At 43.0% G+C, this 24,267-nt stretch overlaps 2 protein-coding genes across 3 annotated transcripts in view; one reads left to right on the top strand and one right to left on the bottom strand.

Annotated features, from left to right (window-relative positions):
- The window catches only part of Naa15-16 (N-alpha-acetyltransferase 15/16), a 61,171-nt gene that overhangs the window by 2,953 nt on the left and 33,951 nt on the right, over nucleotides 1-24,267 (top strand). The gene's annotated exons all lie outside the window — the stretch shown is intronic.
- Nucleotides 188-23,079, bottom strand: LOC144478327 (uncharacterized). Its single transcript, XM_078196113.1, has 2 exons — nucleotides 22,742-23,079; nucleotides 188-5,094 (listed from the first exon to the last, which is right to left on the bottom strand). Exons 1-2 carry the CDS (start codon nucleotides 22,745-22,747, stop codon nucleotides 2,026-2,028), a joined length of 3,075 nt encoding a protein of 1,024 aa, XP_078052239.1. The 5' UTR covers nucleotides 22,748-23,079; the 3' UTR covers nucleotides 188-2,025.

Raw genomic sequence — 24,267 nt, 5'->3', positions numbered from 1 at the left:
TCACTATCTAGATTACAACAAGGTTAATTAGTTGTACTTATATTTCCTTAATATTTTTTTACGAAATCTTTTGCACGTTACCTTCTTTTTCTACTGAGTGATCACCAACTAGAAAAACAAAGTAGTCTCTTTTCGGAAAGATAAACAATTGCCAACGCCTTGCCCTCAATACTTTGAAACCGTTTATTATCAGTTAATTATATCGACAATGTTCATTGAATTGCACTGAGCTAGTCAATCTCGATCTCGTTAACGAACCTGTTGTGCGTGTTTAATTCGCGGCAATGGTTCGTGCATGGTTCTGTTTGTGGTATACTTTATTTCCAGGTTTAAATAATTGACCTTCCGAGGATTGTTTATCATTGCATTGCAAATCACAATTAGTATGTAAATGATCGCAATTTCTGGAGAACTAGTTTTAATCATGTAGTAACAATACAATTTATTAAATAACATTTCGTTCAATGCGGCGCACAGTTTTCTACTCTGCAGTATATTTACACTAGAATTCTCGAAATTTAATACGTGAATTTCTTACAATTTTAATCCAGTACCACCCACGCTGTTCGCCGCAGAAAAAGTGCCAATTTTGCCATGAAAGTTTTGTCACTAACACTTTACCTACCGAAAGTCTTAACTAGATTCTCTTAAAGATCTTCTTTCAGCGAATCATTCTAACAGATATTAAATTATAGTATTGAGCGAAAATGTCATCTCTAATAAACCTAAAGAATAGTCGTACTAGACCATGTAGCTCAATATAGCTTCTGTGCAATCAAGATTGCTACTGAGAACTGCGATTCAAATGTAGAGACGTAACTATTCATATCGAAAGAACTATAAAACAGTTGTCGGTAGGTAAAGCGTTAAGAACATTGTTTATTCGATCGGATATCATGCTTCGCCCAACAAGAGGCATACGAAAAACGCAGCTACGATCGGCTCACCGCTATCGTTAATCATTCACTATATACATACACGTACATGTTTACCTCGATCATTAATCACAGACAATGCGCGAGTACCGCTCATAACCGCGCACATACACGCAGCTATCGTCGACACGCAAATCGAGTATCTCGCGTCTGTATCGTTACACCTTTGATACGGGAGGCAAGGAGAGAAGGGATCAGGGTAACATATAAATTAAGCATTTATACCGTAAGTAAGGCGTTGATAATCATCTACCCTAGTCGTTACATATATATTTACACGTGTAATAAATATCCTAACGGTACGGCCGTGGACGCGCGTTCACCGTGCTCCTCGCTCGTCAATCCCAACTGATCTCGAATAACAATCTCGTACAAAAATGAATCTCGAAAAGTCCTATGTACTCCGTAACGGCCTACGATTGGAAAGCTCGTTGCTTTCATCTATTTCAAAGTGCATTATCATTTGCACCAAGGGAATACAGCATCATTGCTCTTTCATTTCTCAAAAGCCCGTGCATTGTTAATTGTACCGAAGAACAGAGACACAGTATTTCCTCCATAATGTCGCGCGACATTCGGAAGCAAATGAAGACGTGAATAATTGTACTTCTCTATTTATCACCTTCTTATTCTTTCAAAAGCCCGTGCACTGTTAGTTGCATCATGGAATAGCGATAAAAGACTTCCTCTGTAACATCGCGCGATGCTCGAAGACAGGGGACGCTCTTTCGCCTACTGTTCTTAGTGGTTCACGATTGATTAGTAAGTCGACGAGGTAACGATAAGATCGCGATGTTAAAAGGCTTGCAACGCTACGAATAAAATGCTAGGCTTCGTTAGAGGAGAAAATGGGAAGAACACTGTATTCGCCAGCTATTTGCAATGTCATACGAATCGCTGTGATACACTAAAACAGTTCGAGCTCTTATTCAGCTCTCTTGGCAGACATGGCCACTCTGGGAGCACTTGGGATTGTCCCCTGGGGCAAGCAGCGTCGGAAAGCCTCTATAGATCATTTCAGTGGGCGTGGTTAGGCCGCTCTCGTCGATGCCCCACGGGGCAGCCCGCGTCCGCCTATGGCAAAAAATGATCAGACGTTGTCGGGCCGCCGTCGACGTCTCAGCAGCCTCGAGTCCCTCGACTTAGGGTAAAGGTGTCCTGCGTTCCTTTCTGGCCTTTGCGTGACGGCCTGCGGTGTCAGGAAGTAAAAGTGACCGCCGTCACCTGGCAATCGGTACGCAAAGTATGCCTTTGGCTTGTCCGGCTGGTGGTCCGGCACAGGAATGGGACTGATGAATTCTGCGTCGGGATTTATGGTGGGCCGGGGGTCTCGGTAATTCACTTTGATGTCGTCCTCTAAAGAGATAGGCAGTTGGCCGTAGGATTCGTCGATTTCCTCCGCAGACTCGACCACGGGTACATAGTTCGTGGAAGGTCCGTTGCCTTGGTTCACTAGCTGCTGGCCTGGATAGGCCCTGAGAGGAGCTAAAGGTGGACCCTCCCTATTATGTACCCTGTAGTTGGGCGGTCTCTGGTCAACTACAGCGATGAACTCGCTGTCCGGGTTGATGGGCGGCAAGGGCTGTCGGAAGTTCACCAGAATGTCATCTTTCAAGGAGTAAGGCCTTTGCGACTGGTCCCCGTAGTGCACCTTCACGTTAGGTGTCTTGTACACTGGAGGTTCAGGAGTATTATAATTGTTCTCGATGTAGCCACTGAATTCTGGTCTCTCAGTGGTCTTGGAGTAAATTGGCGTCGTACTGGGTATGTTCTTGTGGGGGATCTTCTTACCAAAGATGGTAAAGTACTCCTTGGTAACATCGTCCAATAGTTTCTCGTCTTGCTGGGTATAATACGCCAAGTGAGGATTAGGTGTAGTGTTAATGACAGAGTTAGCAGTGGATGAGGGGTAGATAGGCGATTGACTCTTGAAGGGCAGACTTTGTGGTCTCAGCTGCTTCGTAGGCTCGTTCTGTGGGTAATCGTACCTAGATCTGTCGAAGATCTTCACGTCCCTATAATCATTGTAAGGCACGGTATGCTGTTGCTGTTCAAACTGCCTCTGGTTACCTCTTTTCGAATAGTCCGCAGCTTCGAAGCTGTACTGGTAGATTGGCTTCGGCTTGTCCTGCCTGTAGTATGTCTGTGGTCTCGGCGTCGTGTAATACGACTGCACAGGCCGAGAGGATATCGCCTGATAGTAAAGCGACGCGCGATCAGGTAGCATACGCTGACCCTGCGGCCTAGCAGTCGACGTCCGTGTCACAGAATCGCTGTAACGAACTGGCTCTGAGTTTTTCACCACCGAGTCGACGTATTTCACACTATAGTCTTTCGAGGTCTCTTGCGATGGGATAGTCTCCACGCTGTAGAACTGCTTCTTCTTCTCCACTGGACGAGGCTGGGTTACCACGTCCTCATAGAAAGGTGTCTCTGTGGTAGTCTTGAAATAAATCGCTGGGTCTGGAGTGGTGGCAGTGGGTTCATTAGATTCTTCGTAAAAGTAGTAGGACGCTTGGTTTGATGATCTCTGAGGGTTACCAGTGGTGACTATTGTTTTTATTGAAGCTGGTGTCACCTCAATCGGTTTCTCCAAAGTGGATTGTGTTGAGGTGTAATAGGATAACAGAGGAAGCGTCTTGCTAGTCACTATACCAGACCAAGCCTCGTTCTTGCCCCGAACGGGCTCTTGATTTGTCACCTGATTCTCCAATATAGGCCCGATGCTATAGAACTCAGGGTTATCCTGCGTCGTTGGCTTGTCCGCCGTGGGCGTCGTGACTTCCACGAACGGCACAGTGGGGACTTTACTGGGTGCCAGGGTGGTAGAATTTTTCTGTTTCGTCGTTCTATAAGTCTTCGTGCTAGTGGACACCGAAACTGATGTCCTTGTCTTAGTGATCGGTGCACTAGTAGTACTCTTATACTTTGAGGTGAGCTTTCTAGGCGGCAAATACGTGGGCCTCTGTCGCGGTACGGGAGTAGTGCCGGGTCGCCTGTTGTACTTCTTCGTGGTGTTTTTCTTGTCATCGAGAGCAGAGAAGAAGTCTGGTGGGGGTGGTAGAATAATGCCTGGCACTAGAGGACCTGGTGGCACTGCGGTAGTATTGTCCTGTTGATACTGGAAACTGTAGGGTGGGGGATAGTAGATCGACTGATCCTCTTCATCGTAGTCGGATTGATTACTCGGAGGAGGCACGAACACCGCTCCAGGTGGTATCGCGTGATAAAATGGCGGCAGTCCGGTTGGCGAATCCGGTTTCGTTCCCTTATTATTCTCTCCTGAAGTGTTGTTTGCATTGGGCATCACGATAGTGCCGTTAGATATGATGGCGAAGAGGGGCCCGTCCTCCGAAAGGAGTCCCTTCGTGAATAGCGAGTCCTTCCCGAGGTCGGTGTCGTTCCCGATCTCCTTGGTCCCGTTGGGCCCGATAATCTGGATTGGCCCGCCGTCAGTGAGCTGAACCGGAAAGGGCGGCGGTACCTTGGGCCTCGATGGTATCTTGACCTGCCTCCTGGGCGCCTTGTAACTGTCGATCGGTGGCCATGTCTCCCACTCCCCATTGCTCGGCGTGGTTTCATGGCCAGGAAATTTCCCGCCTCGCAACACTAACACATGATTCTCTGCCAACCAAATCTCATCCTCGTCGAGGCCACCTAAATTCTCTATCGTGTCCTTAGGCACCTCCGGGTTGCCCAGGTAGCTGATGATGCCAGGCCTCTTCGGCCGGTTTCCGTAGATTTCATTCTGTATCAGACCGTACTTGCCCTCTTTGACCTGCTGCGAGAGCGTTTTCTTGTCGTCGTCGTCGTCTTTGCGGCTAGACTTCGCCTCCTTGCCGTTCCCAGCTGAGGACAACAGAATTCCGTCGTCCCAGAGCGCGTCATCTTTCGCCTGGCCAGCTTCGCCTCTCAGGTGTCCTCCGATCAGACGATGCGACACTTTCCTTCCGGGTTCCGTGGTGATCTCGTTCTCCCTCCGGGTCGACAACTTGAAGCCGCGACTCACGGACCCGTACACTCCTTCTGGGCGATGACTAGAACCCTCGACGTGCCGCCTTTCTCTAGATAACGTCGATGACACGATCATCGGCAGACAGCTGGCCAGCAACGCTGCGCCCAGGAGCAGCCTTTGCACCGGAAATCCTTTCCGCGGCATCTGCAACAAAGTTCGGAGAACTTGAATAGGTTTTCATTCACCGACTCGATCCAATGATTGAGAAGCTTTCGCAACATAGTCTTCTTGGAACAGTAGAGGCGAGTCAATGATTTCGCTAGACCACCGTGGGTCAGCTAATGCGTACTGGGAATGGCTCGTGAGCGCAATCATTGGAATTGCGTTCACGGTCAACGTGCCGCCTAGCTAATTTTGATAATGCTGTTCAATTACGCTATTCATCCTTCAAGATGATTTACCAGGAAACACGGCCCCATCAACGGAAAAGAAAACTATAATATGCGACGGTCTTCCCGCTTCGCGTAACTGCTTTGCTTTGCTTTCTCTGTTTGACAAGAATCAGAAGCTGTTCCTTCCGATGCTTTACGAAATCTAAGCTGCAACGTTTTTTCAGAGTTTCATTCGTGAGTCATACAATTTTAATTCATCTATTAAGTGTATAGTCATTCTAACGGACTGATTTGTAAAAATTGGAATTCGAAAGATGAGTATCGCTACTTTAGTGAAAGGTCCATTTTATTCCAGAAAACATGAGTTACTTGCTGAAATATACTGTGGATCTTCATACATGAAAATTGAAGATGATGCATTTACGCGATTGTACATGAACACGCACAGAATTCCCAGTGTTGTTGCCAGATATATAGAATCAACTTTATACATTCTGTTAGCAATGATAAATATTGAAAACGGCATTTGTGATATTTGAGGATCATTGTATTCTTATTAACTTAGAGACATTGATTGTGGTTGATGGTGCGTTATACATTGCACTTCGTATTATCATAATTACAATGTAGAATTTATGCGTTAACGGTAAAAACGAACAAGTCGAATGCTAAACCTATCAAGAAAGGGATATACGTTGATTTCGCATGAACATTCACAGTTCTTTCGCAATAGTAGATAGACCCGGGGTTACCAGGACAATGTCTTCGCGGATGTGTCATGTAATAATGGTATTGAAAGAGAACGAGAGTGGTAGAACGGCGTGGTTGGGAAACAAGCACATTCTGGAATAGTTTTCGGTCGCGTTCTAGGCGAATGGCGGATCTAGTCCACGAATTTCGCGAATTCGCCAATTCCATTGACTCGGGTCGCAATAATACGAGAATGTGGGTCCGGAGGGGGCCACGCCTTTCCCTCGTGAACAGATCGGTGAACGGTCGACAAACATTCACGGGTCACTGGAGTACCAGCGAGTCGCGAGTAATGACTTGCAACCGAGAAACAAACCCGAAGCTCGCGTTTATGCAGTCGCCTAGCGATGCAGTCGATTGTTTCGCGGAAGCAACGACCACTCGCATGCTGAACTGGAAGTTAATTTTTACTAGCAAACGTTACTCATTTCCTCGACTCGTTCTTCAAGTTTTAATCTTAATGACGAATTAATGCTTGTTCAAATTTGTATTTCAGGCATGCTTTAAATTTTTCACGTTCTTCAAGTTTGAGTTCTATCGTTGAAGTACTTCAAATTGATAAAAATAAATGACTGCCTAAAAATTCGCCTTTGGTGGCAGATTGGTGCAACCGAACAAAAAGTATTAAGGTAGATAGATCATTTTATCATCGATTGTAGTTGCTCATTCACAAATTCGACGATAGGCTACATCAATGTATTCACATCAATGCACCAATGATATTGTGCAAATGCCGGCAAGATCACTTTGTGATATAACTGCTGAGATAGGACAACGAGTATCAATTCTTACCATAGATCGTTGTTCCTTGCGAATTCAATCAACTTTCACGAACAGAACTTCGAGTTCCAATTTTTTTTTCGCAACAAATCACTGAACACACAATGCACAACGGCGGAAAGGTACTTGTTCCAAACGATCTCGCTCAAGATCACGCTTTCGAGAGTTCCATCCAATTATGTTCGTATGTCGAAACCATTCTTCGTTCCGGCTAGCAATCCTACTAGCACGAGAAAAATCAGCTGAATCTATCAGACACCTTGATAACAGAGCACTCGGCTCGAAAAGAGTACCTTTCTCTTAGTTTCCGGAGCCACCCACGAGCCTGCGCGGCGATAATTGTTCTCCGGTGTTTCGCTACGCTTGTCTTCGAATAACAGTAATCTCGGGCCAGCTTCACGACGCTCTTCCTCACCGAACGAAAACGCTTTAACCGAAGATCCGGACAACGCACCGCTATATAGATTGCTCGGCGTGTACGTCTTTGATCGTTTTGACGCGTTCCATTTTCCGCGAGACTTTAATCAACGAGCGGCGACGTGTCGGAATTGAGAAATTCCTGTAGCTAGAGATAGTAGAGTAGCTTTGGCGGCGGCCTAATCGCGCCGACGGCTGCCCGAATCATGCTCTCGGCGGTGATAATGCTTAATCCGGCGCGCGGCTCGAAACTACCACGAGTTCGATCGAGGAGAACGCTTCCCCACGTGTTCGCCACTTTCTCCGAGATATCCGTCGATCTCGATCGGACCTCGGATCGTTGCAACCGCGCTTCAACTTCGCAGACACGCTCGAGACACTTGCCAGCGAATTAAATCGAAAGAGGGAAGGCGCAGGCCGCTTCCGGTTGTTCGAGCCGTCGGCGAGGAGGACTCCGGTCGCGTGCCCCGCTGCTGCTGAGACCGCGGCTGATTCTTCTCGGAGGGTCCGACACCGAGCCGGCGTCCCAGTTCGCAGACACTCGAGCCGAGACCACGGCTCGTTCTTCGTACGATAGAAAACCGGCAGAACGTGTCATAGCAGGCCGAAGCTGGCGAACAGCCGCTCGCGCCGGCATGGTACACGTGACTGGCCGGTTTTCATCACCTTTCCCAGTGCACCGGGCCCCTCAAGGACGCCCGTTCCGAAAGGTGGAGCCATTTCCAACCGGTGGTGGCTGACGTGCACGGCCAGTTCCCCTTAGCTGGAAAGGAGGAAGTCGGGCCGGGCCGGGCCGGGCCGCAATTCCGACCGTCGAAACCGATTCCCGTGCCAGCGCCTTTCTTTCTTCCGTTCGCGAGCCCGAGAACATGCCTTCCCGCATTTTTCTGCCAAATTTTCCAATTCCCGCTTATCCCTCATTTGGACAATTCAGTTTGTCTTTTTGTAGACCGAACGGCGATGGGATTTCCTCCTGGAGTACCGTCAACGTTTCACGTTAATTGCTCCAGTACATCTGTCCCTCAATTTACGCGGATTTCCGTTTTACGTGGATGTGTTTTACGCGAATGAAAATATTACGAACTCGTCATCTCCGTCGCTTACAATATTTGAAAGTACGACTTCATTGTCGTTGTTAACATTAAATCTACCACCGCCGGTCAAACCATTGGTTTCATATTTCTTGAAATTATAAAACTGCTTTCGTAAAAAAATTGTTATATACATATATTCTTTTATTGTGAAAAATTTCTCGTACGATAATACCGCGTGATAGTGTTGTAATTCGACAACGAATCTTCATGCAAAATAAAAGTTGTTTTCATTAAGTGCGAGTTGCAGGAATCATGAAGACATTTGTTTCTTTCGTTAACAATTTGAATGAGTTGACAGTAATACGATAAAATTTATACGTAAAACAATGATAGGCTTGTTTTTATAAATGATAAAATCCTACATAGTTAAAATTTCAAGTTGGTCGATTCAGTTACGCCTGTTTAATCGTGTCAGGAAGGTCTAATGCTAAGCATGAACGTCATGTAGAACTTGCCTAACGTGTCTGTCCATTGCTCGCCTTTTCTACTGATGTAGTTTAGACCAGACCGGGTGCATAACTGACGCAAAGTCGATCTTTTTTAGACTCCAGTGGTCGCGTGACCGAATCTCTTGGTATCAAATCTTGCTTATCCGAATCTGAGGCATCTGATTTCCCGAGTCACACACAAATAAATCAATTGCTGAAATTACTACATTCTCTGTAACTTTCTGAATCCCGTTACACTCTCTACGGTTGTTTCAATGATATAAGTCGCTTAAATGTATACTATAATCTTTTCGCGACTTAGATTTCCTTGATAATTCTTTTATCTCATTTAGAACCTCTATTATCATAGCGTTTCATGATTTACCCCAATATTTTAACCGTCTTAGTCCTAGTTTTTACTTACTGGCTACTTCACGTCTATTACTTATGTAACAGAGGTGTTTTTCCTGTTACGATCATCAAATAAATAAATAAATCTAACGTCTAATCTGTAATTATCGGGATAGGTTAAATTTAACACTTCAAGGTGTATGAATATTGGCAAGTGTAACAGCAGTAGCAAGTTGTAACCGAGTTCATATAACCGAGGCTCCAAGATAACTACGAATAATCTCAGCAAGACGCTTGCTCAAATATCCAGTTTCGGTGTGCCCCATTGGCCTCGGAAACGTCAGTCTTACTGAACGTGGTTCGGTTTTGCGAGACAAGCAATCAGTTCTTCGTGACGTAATAAAACCGATCCCTGGGGTGTAACAAGTGTCGTTACGCTACCGTTGCAAGCACCGCTGCTGTAATATCGTTTCTCGAAGCGAGATTTTTCTGTTCGTGTTCGTGGATCGACGCTATTCCGTTCAGTGCTGGCTGAAAAAAAGTTTGCGTGCCACCGTCATGCAACAAGCGTGTAATTGTAACACCTTGCTACACCAAGTTCGCGAAGCTCACGTCGCGAATCGGAAAGAGGACTTTTACTTTACTTCCTGTTGCCTTCGTCGACCTAGCCGGTCATAATTCTCTTCCATGTGAAATCACTTTTTGTATATACGATTGATAAAGTGACCTATTAACTTGTGATAAAAATGAACAAACTCTAGTTGATAGAGTACGTTTTTTTTGGTTTCGTTGCTTTGTGATTGTGAGATGGTACACGCGATTAAGATACGAGATGTAAAATAGTGGATATATAATGCTTAACAGGGTCAGAAGTTTCAGTGGAATCTACGAAATTCGAAACAGTCAAATAGAGTTGAGAATGCGCTGTCTTTTAAAGTAGAGTCTGGAAGCCCTAACACACAGTAGCTAGTGTGAGTGCATTGTAAGTGTGAACCAATCGAATGAATTTCTTGAGATGTAATTAAGCATTCTCTATGAAGACTGGGTTAGTATGCTCTCTCCGAAATGGGTTAATTTTTCCTCTCTGTTAGCTCCAGTCACAACAGTGCCGTGGGCGAAAACAAATTCAAATACACTTAAGTATTCCGCATCGCGATTCTTATCATACTTTCTATGAAGGCACAGATATTCAAATATCGCAGCTGTTACGAAACAGTATTATATCGTCTGTAAAGAAGACTTGAGAGCATCGACGCTTATCGTTCGGTCCTAAACTCGCCTTAAGTAACGCAATGGCAGTCGTACGATACACTGAGTGATCGCGAATTGAAACGCATGGCCGTATAATGGTTTGTAAAGGTTGAGTTGATCTATGAAAGTAAAGTGTGATCTAAAAGGATCGAATCGATTAATAAAGATAAAATTACACTACAAACGCAGAACTAGTTTAGAAATATAGAGCTGGTCTGCAAACGGGGAAATTGGTCTACGGAACTAAACTTGTTCTGCGAACGTAAAATTAGTCTAGAAATTTAAAACTAAATTAGAGATGTAGAATTGGTTTCGAGAAAAACTGCTCGGAAAAAAAATTGTAACATAGACAAATTTTTGATAAAAAATGACCAAGATAAAATTGGTCTGCAAGATTAGACTCCGACGAGAAAGATAGAAATTGTAGAGCAGGAAAGAAGTGATTTATGAAAACTGGAATGGGTCTAGAAAACCGGAATTGATTTATGAATGTAGAATTGGTCTACAACCGTAGAATTAGTCGACAACGGTAAAATTGGCTTGACAGGGCAAATTCGCCGCGAACTCCAAGAACGTTCGGACAACTCCAGTTCTGTTGTCTCGATTCAATAGGTTCGACCTGTTCCTCCCAGGTACTGAAATAGCAACGAGTCTCGTGTAGACCGAGTAACACGTTGCACCACACGCGCGTCGGCGTGTTTCACGTAAGAGTCGCGTATCCACCCGTTATCCAATTGAGTTCACGCTTTCAGCTACTTTCCTTTTTGTTTCGCGTTGTGCTCGCTGGGCAGCATTAATTCCTTAACGCCGTGCTAATGCCTCCGAGCAACTTTCGGTGCGTCACTCGTTCAGCTATGCTTCCTGTTATGACAGCGGCTTTACACGACCGTCCATTGTTTATCTCCTTCGGATTGGACCTTCCACTCGCGATCTCTCAAACATGAACACGTACGCCACCGTCGTACGTACAAACATCTCGTAAACTTCTACAAAATCACGGCAATTACGCAGAAATTTATGAACCCTCTGTGTTCATACGTCTTGTCATATTACAACAACATACCTTTCATAAGAATGCTATAACTCGGGACTACGAGATAAAGAGCATGAAGATACTTCGGTGTGAAAAACAATCACATTACGTTGTCACAAGAAAGCTCTCGTATTTTTGTTATGCTGTCTTTGCGTAGTTTTAAAAAGCAAGGACGATTTTGTGAATGCATCAAGATTCTAGTAAATGAAAAGTGCAATGACTTTTTATCGCGCTCCAATAAGATGAAAAGTATGAATATAGTTTAGCAAAAAAATCACCATCGTGTTTCTGTTGATATTGATTTCTGAAAATGAAATTCAATATCAAGAGTCAATGAATTTTTAAGTTTGATACGGTTGAATGGACAACGATCCGCGGTTTGCTTGCAAGAAATGGATAGCGATTAGTTGCCGCTACTGAATCTTCATGATTATAGCACAGGTAGTACCTTTAGCTGTTTTCTATTCTGGATGGCTCCCCATGGCATTACTGACCCCGTTCCCATCGTAACCAAGTGACACGCCGTTCCTTATCGCGTGAAATTCGGTCTATTTTCAAATGTCCGTCTCCCCGATGCAATTTGTGAGCCCTCGCCGGTTTACGCAATGAGGACACAGTGAAAGCTAAAACGAGCACGCTGTGTTCGGCATATCTCGTGGCGTTTTTTGAAGCGTCCGGTTAATCCGTTATCCATTTTCATCGGCGCTTTTGTTGAAAAAAAAACAGACGTGTCACGCCTCTGCCGAGCATAGAAATATCCACGATCCCGAGCGGAGTTTCACTTCGCGAAAATATGTGGTGGAAAATGTCGTCCGATATCGATCATCCGAGCACACGGTGCAGTTAATTTCATGGGAGAAACTCGTTCCACTGAACCAAATCTGATTAGTCGAGTGCTGGAGCGTGACGGATTCCTTATCGCGGTAAGCCCAATAGGAATTTGAAATTTAGATCAGTTTCACTTCTTCTAAGTGTCCTCAGCTACTCTCTACGTGCACTCTGCGGCCTTCGCGTGGCAGGAACGTGTGCATTTTTATCATACTTTTAGATGATGATAACAGAGGTAACTGTTGCGCACTGTTTTGCAGCGTTTGAAATGGATTTATCTGCTGTGAAGTTGATTTGTGATACTCCCTAGAGATCCGTTTCGATGCTTAATATTTAGTATTTCGGATATAATTGTTTTAAATAAAGCAAAATTAGTGGCTAATTTTGGTCGTCGAAAGTTGTGGAAGAAATTAAATAAAACCTTTGGAGATATAATTAAAAATAGATCCATCGTCTACGTATAGTTAGGGCTGTACCACTGAATCGAGTAACTTTTCAATTACGATCAGTTACAAAGAAGATCTGGCCACATTTTAAGTTACGTTATTTGAAATATTATTCCATATAACATGATATTTTATTTTATAATTATTCTCATGCATGTGATCAGTTTTGAAAAAACAATGCTTGAAATATTATTTCAAGTAACTTGTTATTTTATATTAGAATTCTTTGAAATAATTAATTGAGATAATCGTGAACTTATCGGGAATTGTACAGAATCTGGTGTTAAATGATTTTCCGATAATAAGAAGCATTTGACTGAAGAATAACACCCTTTAAATGGTGTAACGATTTCTTAAAATAAAATCATTTTGTTGTGTATTATTTTGGTAATGATTTCTTTTATCATATTTGAAATGAAAAATAACGAAATAATTCATTATTTGAAATCGATACTATCTCAAATTGATCGATATTATTTTTATTTTAAAATAACAGCGTTGAAAAGTACCGGTCGATATTAATTATTTCAAATAGTTACTTTCAATACTTTTTATTTTCATTTAAAATAATATTTCATTACTGAGCTACGGATTCGTACGCCGAATAAAAATTCACTGCACTGAAAAGAGCCTTTCGTAGTCATGTTCTTCTGAAGTTTATGTATGAAACGATCAATAATTTATTTAAATGGTCTGATGGCTTTTTGCGAGGAGATTCGGCCGTCTTCGCCTTTCAAGGTGTTGAACCGCATCGTCGAAATGCATCGGTTTCATTATGCAACAACGATCGGTGCATCGATGCAGCTCCGTTGTGGAGTTATCAGTGATGAGGCCCGGCCGGCGACCGACTGACAGAGACGAGTAGCATGGTGAGCGCAGTGGAACACCTTGGCATTGACCGGCTTGCTCTCTGCAAGGCAACTCGCTTGCATAATATGCTCGTCTCGTTCATCCCGAGACCAAGCTCTCGATTATTCTCTCTCTTCTTCGACATCCTCCGAGCTCCTTTAACGGTGATGTTACGCGCGACAACGATATCGATTTTTGCTTCCACCTACGAATCGTCGACAATCGGACACTGACTGATCGCGGACAACCGATCCCAGTTGAAAATTTACCCGACCGGTACAAAAATACCAAGTAAAACTATTTTTATATTTACGCTCGTTCCGAAAAAAAATATTTCGACCGTCACTTTCCGGGAAACAACAGATAACTCTATTATTATGCCGAGGTATAAAAGCGGCTTGGAATAGTTGTTTGGCTTTTCAAAAAAAAAAAATTATTTTGTTCAAAACACATTTGATTCAGTATATTGCTAATAAAAGGCAGGACTACTGCGATCAGAAAAACGTCAAAAAGTTCTTTTGATTGTCTTTCACGTTCTTGTGAAAGAACAAAACAACTTGCCGAACGACCTATCCCATGAAAGTTAAATTAGTTTTCATGATTCAACCCTTATCACGCTTTCTAGCCACAATATTGCGGACATATCTTGTTCTACTGTTTCTTCTTTGTTACCGATCAGATTGCATGATTTTAAACTTGTACTTCACACATTAGAGAAAATTGAATTTTTATAACTTCGTTAATTTGGTTATGATTTCTTAAATAAGTAGGTCTTATAAAATCTTATTGCGATATAATCCCGTAATTTCGATTTCACTATAAGAATTGTTCAGGCTTGTTGAGATTTTTAACAAGATTACATACGTCTACCGGATCTTTCGGCGAGAGGATTCACGGAGGAGGAACCGCGGGATAATTCGAGATCGGCGGAGTATCGGGGACGTCCTTGACGCCGGCGAAGACAGAGACAGAGAAAGAAATCCGTCGTCGTTAGTTCGCAACAATAAATCCGTGGAAAAAATTCGACCGAAGGATGACGATCTTTGCGTGTTGGAAAAAAATTGGGCCGTTAACCTTGTCTGACCAGTATACCCAGTCTATAGTCGCGACAAAAACGCAAACCGGTATCGGCCGCATACGCCATATGCGTTCCATCACCTCCGCACAATGCTGAGCGGTCATGATAAAATAAACGCCCGGCATTCGGTGAACTATTATTTCGATTTCGCTTGAATCCGTACGATAAACTCGAAAACAATTTTTTCACGAAGGAATTCCGCGTAAACAACGGCCTCCGAGGCCTCCGACAGAATACGAGCCATGATTAACATAACCGAGAATTTTGAAAGCAGTTCTAGAGAGTCAAAAGTAGCATTACTGACCTACCAGTAACGTTCGATAGAAGAGCGCTAAAAATCGGACAATGTAAACGTGAATGCTTGGACGTTCGAAAGTTTTCAATATCCGTTTCTACAAGTACTTATTTCCGGTGAAACCAGACGCTGTGATTAGGCTGCTACATTTATGCAAATAAGTATGATTTGCATTCTTAGGAACGGAGTCAGAGAAACTGGAAAATATCGTTCGCAGACACAGTAATTCACGAAAGTATTTATTCCGTTCTTTAAAACAGTACAGATAGATTTAGTATTATCCATTTGGTTATGAGTTACAGACAAGACGGCGCAGTTTTTCTGCGACATTCTAATATTTCAAGTAATGTTATTACGTGACTTAATTGTCGAATCATATAACACTAACTTAAAGTTCCCATTGCTATTGAACAGTTTATAAAAAAAGTAATTCTGAATCGTACAATCTTGATCTTTGAAGGATTATTGACCCTCTAACCACAATCTTACTTACACTGAAATAATCTACATATTGGATTGGTTTAGACTATGCAGTATTTTTTTACACACCAATTGTCCATTGTCGTTGCACCAAAATATTCTTTCAACGAAAAAATTTGTCGCTCGTCAGCTCAGCAACTTCCGTACAATTTCTCGGAATCAATGCGAGATCGCAAACGCTTCCACGCCTAATGATTGCCGACTAAGATATATTCAGGCGTAGAACAACTCGAATTAAGGTCGATCAAGGAGTGATCGAATTTCCGTTCACCGCGCACTCGAGCTGAGAAAACCGAACGATCGCATCTGTGTTATAATTCTATCGGCAAACACGCATCTGCTGCTAATCCGATCAGCACATCCTGCAGCGAATTTTGACGTCCTTGTTCGCCTTCGCAGAGAATTCTGCTCTGTCGATTTTATTTTCAGAAAAACCCGACCTTACACCGCGCTCAGAAATAGCCACGCCGATTGAAATATCCATATTAGGAAAAAAAATCGTTCGCCGGGGCCCTCGGCTTCTACCAACTATCCGCCACCTTCCAATTAGACGGCGATTAGTCGACCGCCCAGCAATTATGAACATTTCATAAAGTCGAGCACTGAATGGGGACCGCCTTAACGATCCCTGAAATTGAACTAGTTCAGACGAAACTCGTAACGATTCGTCACCCGGATTGTTAGCTGGCAACCATGCTCGGAGGTGTGCAAATTGTTTCGCTCGATCCGCAGAGAGAAATAGGTAATCAGATATGTTCTACGGGCAATGTTTTATTCAGCTCTGTCCTCCATAATGCACCTGCCATTAGAACCGCGAATTAACACGTTTGCCGTTCGGTCTCGCTGACACTGACTCTCGAAAATGTCCTTAGTTTCGTTCTTTACTGTACTGATTATCGCCTGGAACTCAGCAGGGCACTGCAATGTGATTTCTTCCAAGGTCGACGCCATTGTCCTTTATTTCACGATGGTTTTCAATAGTCGCTCAATTTATCGCGAACGTTTAGCATTTTTTCGGAGAGTTTCCAAGACCCGTGGTAATGGCCGTAATTATACCGTGTGGATTTATGCAACTTCCCACTTTCATACTTAGTTTCACGGAATACGAAACAAACAAAAAATTACTGTCGTTGATTAGCATGTTTCTCGCGGTTAAAACATCAAATTAAGATGCATTGATAATTCTTATTCGTTTACACTTTCTCCTTTCTTCTTTTAGTAATGATGCTACAGGTGCATAAAATCCGCAGACTTGTTACAAATTCAAATAATTGAACGAATTGTTACATTATCCAAAAGCATATTTAATGTAATATTTCACTTGTTTTTTGTTATTATTATTGTAAAATAAATTAAGATAAAGCTTGAAAGTGGCTCACATAAAAAAAGTTGTAACAATTTTTTATTTTTTTATATATTTCACTCTTCATTATCCACAAGTTAATTTTTTTTCGACTTAGATTGACTTACGCCATTTCAACCCTCAACGGCTCAATTCTACCTAAATCTATATTAATGTACTTTGCTATTTTTATACACTGAAATCTTGATTATATCTTTCCGTTTCGAATTTCTAAATCCAACAATTTTCACTAATCTTTGATATTCTTATAATGTTTAACGTAACGAAGCCATTCGAGTAAACCGAATTCATGAACGACTGTAGAACCTGAGAAGCCACACGATTTTTCGCGGTTGTTCGGTGGTCGTACATTGCAGTCGTCATCTTGATCGATCACCAGATCGACCGATCTCGAAAGATCATTACCCGATAATGCGGCCATTTGTTTCCGCTCCGCGGGCGCCTTTTTTCTCATAATCTCCGGTCAGTTTGATATGCGCTCTGCTCGCATTCCCACGACGCACCGCGACCCTGTCGAGGTTGCTGCATATCGTCCCGATAGACACAATTAAGAATCACTGGTGCATTGGCGCATTGGTGCACTCTGGGCGCGAGGGAAAGCCGAGTGAGACGAAGGTCGCGCCAAGGTCTATGGTTTGCATTTTTGCTCGCACACCGCGCGCCCCGGCGACCTCTCGTATTCTGGGTTGTAATAAGAATTTATTATCAAGTTTCTACGGGCGCGAGATACCGATATACTCCCGTAATTTTGCCGTGCTCGCTTGTTTTGCAGATTTTAATCGGCCTACAACCAGGAAGAGAGCGTCGCCGGCTCGCTGGTATAAGAATACATGTTCCGGCGTCCGATGAATCTTGTTCTTGGTTGTCTTTTAGTGACGATTTACAGGGTGGGTTCCGGTCAGGTTCTTCCACGATTTCGTGCCCACCTGAAACCTGATATTCTTGCTGATTGTTCCTTGGGCTGTTGATACTTCTTTCCTGGCTCTCGTGATTATCTTTTGGTCGATTTGCTCGCTTCGCGTTCACCTGGAACCCGGACTTTATCAACTGCATTTCTGCGGCACTGAATTTATCCCTCCCATGGTGTTTTTAGACGGGTCGATTAATGGGGGTATATTCCGCTACCTTGGTCAAGCCAGATTTCAAGAACGCTCGTTTCTCAAAATGTGCCAAGTATGCTCTGGAAGGTCAGTCTTGCGTGAAAGGATTGCCATGATAGTGGTTCACAAAAGATCAAAAAAAAGTAAATTTGATTTGCAAATTCTTATAATTCTTCAAATCATTGTTGCATGAAACTTAGCGTAAATTGAACCAAACATAACATTTGTATAAAATGATGAAAACTTTAATCAAATTTTCAAAGTCTGTTTGATGTCAAAATTGCATTCAATGACGCTAAAAGTTATCTACAGCTTGTTCTCCGTTCGCTTAAATTACGGATACGACATTCACACAAGTGATGCGATAATGTCGCCGGCTGCTATGTGGTGTCTTAAATTATAATTTATATATGCCAAAATGTTAAAAAGACAAGTAAAATAAATTATAGTTACTTAAAGCGAAGTACATTATAAATTAACTATAAATTTGGTTAGCAAACAATGCACATGTTTTTAATCCACTCCTTCATCGAATAGGACGTATTACATTTTTTTATTAAGAAAATGAATAAAAGAAGATAATAACAGAATTTATAGGCCTCACTGCTTTAGACACGAGGTTGGAACAAAAACGTTGGAAAACAAAGTGCAGGCTAGAAACCGTGTCAACAGCAGTGCACAATTCTCCAAGCCAACCACTCCTCGATCACAACGATCGCAGATACCCCGATCGAGCGGCGCCCATAAAAGAATTGCTATAATCAAGATCGATGTGGCAGAAAAAGGAACCCTCTGAATTGTTCGATCAGCAGACGAGCTAAAATGATCGTGTTCCCTCCGTCTCTCGATTCGAGCGCGTTAATTGGAGATTGTGACAAACGGCTGTACCAGTTTCGCGATTATTGCTAGCATGAACTCTCCAACTCGTTGAGCAACCTGTCCTTGCCTCCTCGGGTCTAAGATCTGCGCACGATACAGAGAGGCGAGGTAAATCACGATCCAGAGATCTAATTCGGTCCGAGGACTGGACTCCTCCTTCGATCTCGTCGAAGACGAGGCAAGAATACGGATCTCGAGCCGCGTTACATACGGATCGCGCTGATTGGCGCACCGGAACCGCAGCTACTTATCAGCTTACGCAATTTTCGCTCTTTACGTTGACCGGCTAGGGGAAAAAGTATCATAACCACAGAGAAAGTGGCACGTCTAGCGATATAAACTGCGCCTCGTAACATTAAACTGTTTATCATCGGGTACAGGGTCGAGCGCGTTTCCCAACCTCGAAGAATCTGAAACTGGATCACCTGTTGCGATGATCGAGACCCTTCGATGCAGAATCTCATTGATTTCGCTCAGAATGTCTTCTAGAATCTTGTTGCGGCGCGGAAAATTCTACTGCATTTCATGCATTTGCCAGGGTGATATAACACGATGAAACACTTCGAAGAATTTATTGGAATCATTGCAATTGACGCAGGCAATTTTTTCATGAAAATTTAGTGATAACATATTCGTAATTCTGTTCAAAAATCTATGTTCCACGTTCGAGAATTCGTTAATAAATTCATCGATGCATATTCTAGCTTATACGAGATCAACTTAATCCTCAGCTGTCACCTTTGCTGTTTAGACTAGCGTAACTGGCTTCGCGGGTTTGATTTCTACCCGCTTCAGAAACTGCAAATATCTGTGCAGTCTTCATATTTGAAAATGATTGTCTCAAGGAAAATAAAGGACTGACACACCTTCGGACAGAATAGCCTGCAAAAATAGTCGACTAGTTAGAAGATTAACATTCCGGATCTCAAGATTAATTCTCGAGAGAAGAATCTAAATCTTTGGGGCAGATTTTGCCTTCGTCGTCTCGATGCGGGATGCATCGTGAACAATCTTCAACTTGCACGAAATCCTAGAACGCGAACTTCGAATATTTGCAAAAGCAGCGATTCGTATGCAGCATTCCTGATTTGTTCGAAACGATCCTTCTGTGCGGGCCCCATATTTTGAATACGCTAAACTGGCTAAACCACGTACCTGCCATTTGTCTGCTCGTAGACAATTGTTCAATGGAGCTATTACATATTACCACAACGAAACCATACGGGAACCTGTCTACATACCAAGCAGATGACTCTAAATTAGAGGCGATTTCGTGCTAACCCCATAATGCACGGTTTTTCAAGTGTAATAGAACGTTTCTATATTATTCGTTCATGCGCTATGAAACCTTCGAATAGATCGTTATGCACCATCGGTAGACTACGCATCTTCGTGCATATATTGCGCGACAATGTATAGAGTAACAATAAACGAGATAGATCAATACGAATACGCAGTTGATCAAACACTACGCAGTTCGAGATTAATTCCTTGGATCATTCAATCGCCATCCGATCTACAAAATAAAAAAACGAGTATGTCCAGCCTTTCACTGTGCAAAGAACAGCTCAATTATGTCGCGAATTATCCGACACAGGCACAAAACAATTAGCTTCTAAGATCGCCAAGAACAAATTCCAGTAAATTAACACTCGATTGATCGAGCATGCAACCTCCGCGTAAAAACCCGATGTTTTTCCGTAGATTTTTCATCGATAGTCGCACGGAGGTGAAAGCGACGAGCAAAGTGGCGTATAGGAAGCACTACGGCCCGCGGGGTGCGTTAATGACAAATCCAAGGCAATTAGCGGACACGTGAACGAGTTTCCGCGGACGGCGACCGTGCAGATCTGCCGGAAACCCTAACTTTCGCGAGCTGACCGGATACGGTTAGCGGCCCGACGAGCTGTGAGAACGGGAAAGAGGATCATTGACATCTGAATGAACCGTCGTTTCTATCTGCCCCCATAGATTTCCGCGATGACGGACGCTCTCAAGTTCCGCGTTGCGAAGATAGAGGAACGGTTTCCCCCACGATCAATAATCTTCCCGTCTGTTTATGAACAATAATAATCCGCATCCTGTCCGACGACAACGTCCGACAGAGCCGGATCCGAGCGTTTCTAGGAAGCTTTCTACCGACGCTTCTTCATTGAACTAAACGCGAAGTTTTACCGCAGATTCGGTTTAGCTCTCTGACCACGCGGCACCGTTTTAAATGATATTAGCATTCCGGGATATTTTTTCTGGCCAGTTTGTGAATACTACATCGTGTTATTTTAGTCATAAGTTATTACTTACTGGGCCAAATCTATTATTAAAATAATTTAAAGTTGATATACAGTAATGTTATGATTTACTTCATTTATCTTTTCAACATTTTAATATGTATAGGAAATTTCGGAAATTTCACTTACGACACTATGATCCTAAGGCACTCGAATGACTATTGGGATTTCACACTGTGGATAATCTTTTTCGGCTATCCATGTAACTGTCATTAGTTTGTAATAGTTCTCCTTTTATGCCGAACATAGACAGTTCAGAATTTCTAGCAATTTCTGAGAGTTCTTTCGCGGCGCAATCAACCGCGATCGAGTAACTTCGATCTGCGTCGACATTTCTCTCAGTAATTAACAGTCGACTAGAGTAGAATGGGAAAAAATTCTGCTCCAGATAAATATTCATGCCGGAAAACGCGCAAGGACTCCCGATCCTTTACCTTCGCCGGCTCAGCTCCGCGTGCGCACGTGAACAACCGCTATCGTCGATGATTCACGAGAGTGTCCAAGTTATATAAATCTCTCCATGACCGCCAGCGATCCCGCGTGCAAAAGAATCGCACGAGATACGCGTAGCATACGTTAGAGTGTATGCGAGTGAACAGTACCGGGAAACGGACGTGAATACTTTCCCAGTGATCCTTGGATCGTGACCCCCCGCTGTGATTTTCTTCCTCGTAAATGATCCACGTCCGCGGACCGGACGATCACCGAGGAATTTCCTCGTTATCCTAATCGTACGCTTGTTCTGGGAACAACGCGTCAACGGATCGATGCAGTCAGCTGCCCGGCCGATTAACAAGTTAACTGACGGAGCCTGTTCGTGGTGATAGCATAGTCATGCATCTTCTACGATGTTATGGCGCGTGTTGCAATTTCAACTAACCACAGGTGCAACATTGATTTCTTTCTCTGCGCGAGGAATATGAAATCGTAATCGTGATACACGATGTCTGGTAGCGAACGTGTCAATACAAGTGATTGTTATGTTCGTCGCATGTGGGTGACACAGAGTTTCATCCGTTTTTAAAAGCGATCTGTTGCGGTAGCTATCGCATTTCATTGGGGTCGCAGAATCGAAATTCGACGAAGTCAACCTCTGATGTATTTTCACTTTCTTGAAATGGTAGCTCGATGACTAATGTGTTAACACTTTAGGAAACGGTCGAGTGGTTTTTGATAATTGATGACTTTTTTAAACAGTGCTGAGTAAGGTAGCATTTCAAATACAAGATAATATTTTCAAAGATTGTTTCCTCAACATCGTTGCATCGGTAAATCGTAGATAAATATAGACAGGCATACTTCATTCAATAAAACTGTGTGTACTTAAGCAATATGCATAGATATTATTAGTAATGATTAGGCAGCGGATTTTTATACGAAATAAAGACTGTAGTCATCGATCGTAAAATACGGCAGCTATATAGACAAGTACTTGTTCTCTTAATGATTCCAATGAGTCAACAATTATCTTTGAATTCGTAAGACATTTTCACAATTGTTTCGTTATGAATCCATGAATCCACAATCTAACAACCGAATGCACGTGCTTGTAATAGTACACGAACACCCCGATTACCTTCATTTCATATACTATTTGAACAATTTCTTCAACCTACAACTGCGTGCAACGTGCATTTGCAATACCAGTTTACCCAACACTGTTCCTTATCTCGAAGCTGAATGCCAGTCTACACTGTGAACGCCGTTTCCAAGTTGTCGACCGGTAGATTGAATGAAAATGCGACTCACTGTCATCTAAGCAGCACGATTATGTCTCCTTCGGAGCGTCCACGTGGGTCTCGGTTGGTACACGCACGATAAACGTGGTCGATCCGAGAAAAATTGAGGATGGATCGAGGATCGACCGAAGCCGCACGCGACAGCTTCGTCTCACCTTGTTGAAGCCATGGCACGCGCGAAAAACGTCTCTCCGCTTGTTGTCCACTCACTGCACTTGGGACGACGACGAACAAACGTGTGTAGTCTCCTCCCGCGGATCTTTATATCAGTGTGGATCCTACTGGCCCTGCGCCAGTGTCCCACTCTCCGACACCAGCCGCCTCTCTGACACCGCTTCTGCCTCTTCGGGGGCCGATCCGCGAACCTGCGGCGTGTTACTCGCGCGAAGGGACACGCTGGTTTCGGCTGCCAGCTAGCTGGGTTGCTCGTGGTTGTCGCGAGGCTCTACCACGACTGCCGGGCTCGGCGATCACTATGTTCCGCTTTACACGTCTCTTTCACCCTTCCTTCTGCTGGCTATCCCTCTCCTCCAGGTCTCAGGGCAATTGGGATGCTGGCTGGTTAGGTTTTCGGGTAACCATGTTTACTGACTTTCAGGAATCCTTTGGGAGCTTACTCTTAAGGTTTCCACGGTGCAAGATAATACAACGTTTGTTGAAACTTGTCTTGATCTTGAAAAAATAACAAGACAAATGTCCAAATTTTTGGTCTTCAAGCCAATCTTTTCTTTGCGGAAGTTGTCATTGAATACTTTCGTTTAATACGCTAAACATGTATTTCGATTTTTCAGATATTTTCTGTTTAGAAATATTTTAGTTTTATGATAAAAGTTAGTAATTTATTCACATTTTTAATGAAATTCCGTGACTTGTCCGAGGTTGTATATGTATATAATTCTGTGATCAGTATTTCTATCTCATTTCTATGTCTTCCCATAATTCTGTGCATCTTATTTCTATATTACAGGTATCTGCTACAATTACTGTACTTCTTTTAATGTAATACTTCTCTCTAGATTTTGCATCAAGTTTAACCTACTCATATTATTAACGAAGTGTGTCACAAAATGTGGAGAATTATTAATGCGCGTTTCTTCGTAATAACAAAACTGAATCTTTTAAGGGTGGCATTTGTAACATAACACTTACATTATACGATTCTGCGCGTCAGAAACAAATGAGAGCAAAAGACGCTGAAATATTCTTATTGGAGTATGTATCTGCTTAATATTTTATGAGAACATTTCTACGGATTCGAATACGTGTAAATGGCAGTATAAGTTGTTATCTTTTTCATGTATACCGAAACGATTTCTAGGCTACATGCCATTTCTCGTTGGCTTGTAAACTCGTTCATGAAATTGCCGTCACTAATCAAAATCGTAGGGTTTGAATTGACTTTATTGCTTCACTTTTAGTACTCCCTTGAAAGGTGCCGATTGAGTCATTACCAAGTGGATTAGATCGTGCTGTACCGGCGTGACGTTTTATTTTCTCGTATTGCGTAGCTGCGAGACCCTCTACCTGTCCTACGAT

The sequence above is a fragment of the Augochlora pura genome, chromosome 2 (assembly GCF_028453695.1).
Source record: "Augochlora pura isolate Apur16 chromosome 2, APUR_v2.2.1, whole genome shotgun sequence".
NCBI lineage: Eukaryota > Metazoa > Arthropoda > Insecta > Hymenoptera > Halictidae > Augochlora > Augochlora pura.
This window is presented reverse-complemented; position numbering and strand designations above follow the sequence as displayed.